This window comes from Trypanosoma equiperdum, assembly GCF_001457755.1.
Source record: "Trypanosoma equiperdum strain OVI genome assembly, contig: ctg_1141, whole genome shotgun sequence".
NCBI lineage: Eukaryota > Euglenozoa > Kinetoplastea > Trypanosomatida > Trypanosomatidae > Trypanosoma > Trypanosoma equiperdum.
Genome location: NW_027123107.1, coordinates 1 through 4143, shown reverse-complemented (window position 1 = coordinate 4143; position 4143 = coordinate 1). Strand labels below are relative to the sequence as shown.

General features: G+C 50.1%; 2 protein-coding genes across 2 annotated transcripts; both read right to left on the bottom strand.

The window, feature by feature from the left end:
• Positions 1 to 811: 811 nt before the first annotated feature.
• On the bottom strand, positions 812 to 2617 carry TEOVI_000658900 (uncharacterized protein; the record flags this gene model as incomplete). Its single annotated transcript, XM_067220384.1, has 1 exon — positions 812 to 2617. One exon carries the CDS (start codon positions 2615 to 2617, stop codon positions 812 to 814), a length of 1806 nt encoding a protein of 601 aa, XP_067076485.1.
• A 926-nt stretch (positions 2618 to 3543) lies between these two features.
• Positions 3544 to 4095, bottom strand: TEOVI_000658800 (uncharacterized protein; the record flags this gene model as incomplete). Its single annotated transcript, XM_067220383.1, has 1 exon — positions 3544 to 4095. The coding sequence occupies one exon, from the start codon at positions 4093 to 4095 to the stop codon at positions 3544 to 3546; it is 552 nt and encodes a 183-aa protein (XP_067076484.1).
• Positions 4096 to 4143: the final 48 nt, after the last annotated feature.

The following is a 4143-nucleotide window of genomic DNA, read 5'->3' as shown; positions in this document are numbered from 1 at the left end:
ATCCCGCCCAACCCACTTTCCTCACTGACCATGAATGAAAGCAAACCAGTGATTATTGTCCGCACCCCCCACATTGGGCTCCACTCTTCCGGATGAAAATCAGTTATGGTAAGGCAAATGGGACTGTTAATAACAAACCGTCCACTCGGCGTCAGCATAATTATTTTGGGTGGCTCCATCGGATATTCAGGTGGGAACCTCAGCTCCCCAACATATCGACCACCTTCATAAGGCGTCTGAGGTAGTCCATCGAGGGTGAAATACCACGTGAAAATGCTTTCCGACGAAGGAGCAGCGTTACAATACGGTGGAGGGTCCAGGGTGATGTCGCGTAACTCCTTCTGCAAGCGACGCATGGGTTACAATGCGGACTCCCGCGTAGATCCCGACTTACCGTAATAGGTGTTCTGCCCGTCTCTCAGAAAGCGAAGTGGCAGAAGATAGTTTGTGGAGAGAAAAAAATCATAAAATGGCAACCACAATCCGATATTTCTCGCCTAGTAGTCTGTTGGTTCGTAAGGTGTGAGTTTTTTACAGACAGGGAAAGTAGATTCAAAGAAAAAAGTTGTTGGATGTGTACATGGGGTTATGTTCCGAAGAGTTTACTCCTGCACCAAAAGAAAAAAAGAAGCATTTGTCCACGTGGGTGACCTGTTAGTTAGAGTACATGCTAGTCACAACATTCTCTCACGTCAAACAACCGCCAACTAATGTGATTTGATTTCTACAATATAACAAGATCTTTTTTTTAAAAAAAATTCACGTTGTGCTGCAAATAGTTCCTCTATGATCATCAATCTCTATAAATCATCTATGCACTCCCATGCATGCTCGATAGCACCAGCTTGTGAAGCAGGCATGTCACGTCGTGAAGCTCACCTTGTTGCTCATCCAACCGCTCCATCACACCCCGAAGTCCCGCTTCCAGAAAGGCGCTCTTCGCGATGAGTCCGCGTAACAATTCATCCCCGCTGGCAGCCACCGGACAACGCACTCGATTCGAAGATCGCCTTTTCTTCCGATGAGACGGTGACTGACTAAAAGCTCGATTTGGCACCCCATGGTTGAACCTCGCCCCAGTAGTTGCAGTGGAAACGAACGGTGAAGGGAAAGAAGAAGGGAGTGGATTCGCAGAGCTGCCCGTCAACGTGCCCTGCTGCACCTCTGGTGCTGTGGGAAGGACATCCTCTCGACACGTACGGCAATGGAGCGACCCTCGCCAAGCCGTGTCGCCGCTACATTCAAGAACATGTTGCCTCCTCCGGCGGAGTGGCGTAGTCTTCGGTGTCCGACGCAGCCCTTTCGCTCGACCGCCAACGGCGGCAGCCACGCCAACCCTGTAACTTGCCTGAGATACACGTGGACAACAGTCAGTTGGAAAAGAAGCATGGGGTGACGGCGCCCTGTCCGTCGGAACCGTTACAGAATTGGTGACTGTCCCCCTCACCGCGGGATCATCGGAACCGTCCCTCCCCTCGCTTCGTGATAATGAGCTCGCTCGTGCACGCGCACAACCGGACGTGGTGACTGGGACTGGCCCCTCAGATGTTCCCGCAGCTATTGCCGTCTTCGGGATAACTGCGGTGACATTCTCATGACACGCTAAACCGGCGAGGGAAGATGCTCGCGTCGCGTAGGTATCCACCTCCTCTGTGGCGGGATGGTGTTGGTTACTGCGCCCCCGCGGCCCTTTGGCTTCATCCGTCCCTTGCGTGTTGGTAGCAATGTCGAGACCCTGGTGACAAATGGGAGCCGCTGTCGTTGGAACGCCGCTGTCACTCCGGCTCCTCGACGTAAAACGCTCAGTGGAAACCGTGGCTGTCGCGCGTGACTGCACGGGTGCACAATTAGCTCTACCAAAGCAACAGCGGCACCTTACCGTGCTTTCGGAGCTCTCTGCTAGTTTTAACTGATGTTGTAGTGTGCCAATAAGTGCATCCCGCTCAACCAACCGCTCCTTAAGCTCGCGCTGAGTGTGCAGAAACTCCTTGCGCTCGTCCACGTGGCGCGCCGACACGGTTGCGATGCACAAATCTAGTCGTTGAATCTCGGAGAGGAGTCTACGTGCTATCCTCTTATAAGCCTCCTCGACCTGGCAGGGGCTTGGCTCAGCACCCGACGGCTCTGTCGACACACCACAACTCTCTGACGACACGGGATCAATGCATGAATTTGTTTCGTCATCCGCAATACTACTCCTTCCGTGACTGTGATTCCAAGTAACACCCTCGGTAGGCGCCAGTGGCGGACGCTGTGAGACGGCAACCTCCTGACCTGACGGAGTGGAGAGCCTTTTGCTTCGCGCGTTGTCATTGGAAGCACAACATCTGTCAGCCGTAGCCTCCCCACGAGGCAGCGCTGTGGTATCACGACTATTAGGTAAAATTGTAAAGGTGTCCTCCTCCATCTTGCGGCCCCCGGAGCGCGGGACTGGCATGCACATGAGAGACGGTGCGGTATTGTCTCTTGTTTCGTCATCCTCCGCAGCTACAGAAACAGCGGAAATGGTATCGTCTACGCGGGTTTCGGTGCAATCACTTGCAGTGGCCGTATCACGAGCGCGGGAGAGCCGACTGAGAGTCGCCGTCAATGCCAAGATATCGTCACGAAGAGACATCCCTTTCCCCCTACACCTTTGCTTTAATATGTCGCAGCAACACACAAGCACACTTCACTTCACTACTCCGCGTGAATGAGCAACTAGGGGTTCCGCAACGCGGCGACGCAGGGTAAGAGTGGGTGGAAAGGAGTAGCCGCCACCTGCCACAGCCACACTTACGTGTGAAACAACCCTCTGAGTCAATTACATAAAAAGTTAGAAAGAAGGGCAACAGAGTATTTAAAAAAAAAAACACGCAACGAGCAACAGAAAAAAAAAAGAGGAGAGAAATTCGCAATTTTAACCCCACCTAAACAACCAGAATTGGGCCTTGGGGGAGGGGACATAGGAATGTTTGCGGATGAACTGCATTCAATGACAAAAGGGGGTTAGAAGGCTGTTTCTTTTCGTACCACATATATATATATATATATGTATTCACCGGCCGCAGGCTCTTTCTCCAAAAAATGGTATTGGCATAGAAGACGAGAATGAAAACAATAATAATAAACTACGCGGGGCAACATTTTTCACAACGTAACTCTTCCGCCGTTTAGAATGGCATTTACCTTTTCCCCTCCTGCTTTTATTCCCTAGTTTTCTCCTGACAGTACTGGACTTGTCACACCATCAGAAGCAACATCATTATCATCGTTTTCACTCCATGTCACAGCACTCAACTCGCATGTTCCGAGAGTAGCTGCCTAAATCCATGGAAATCCACGAAAACAAGAAAAAGGGGAAAGGGGGAAAGGAACAACACCACAAGCACAACTCAAAAAGCACATACAAACGAACTGAGTAAAACATAATAAAAGCATAACAAACGAAGGGTTGTAAAGGGAGAGAGGAGTAAACAGCCGCAGAAGGCATTTAGCAAAACTCAGGAAAATCCTCCTAGTGAGGGAAAGAAACAACGTGCATGAAACTTAAACAAAGCTTCACTACAGTTCCTCTAAATACATACACATCTCGTTCAAAAATGCTGCCCAGCTGAGAAGGGCAAAGAACTGGGCTATGAGACTCCCCAAGTAAACGGCGCAGGAAGTCACTAGCAGGTAAAACCCACAGCACAACTTGAAAACACCCTTCAGAGGCTTTTTGCCAGACCCTCCGTCGTCACTGCAGAAGCCAACGAAGTACTCCACAGACATAATTGCGGTGCAGAGTGCCATGAGTAGGAAGGCGATGAAAGAAAAGCATGGTGACAGGCACATGAGGAAAGCCATCCTCCCTCGTAAAATGGTAAGAATAACAACAATGAAAGCAATGAATCCAATGACAGAGGAAGTGACAACACTCCCGCGGACCAAATTGAAATACACAGTGTTCCTGAAGCATGAATCCTTACCTGTCGATGACGCTTGTCCCACCTCGAAAAGATAAATCGTTTTATAGCCCGTTGCACGGCCAAAAATAGGAGAGAAACACGCGCAACCAGCTAAAATAAAGGCACAGAGCGTCAGCAATAAAGAGAGTACGCCGAAAAAGATCATGATATCCTTCTTGGTGAAACGACAACTGATAACGAGGCTTGTCTTAAG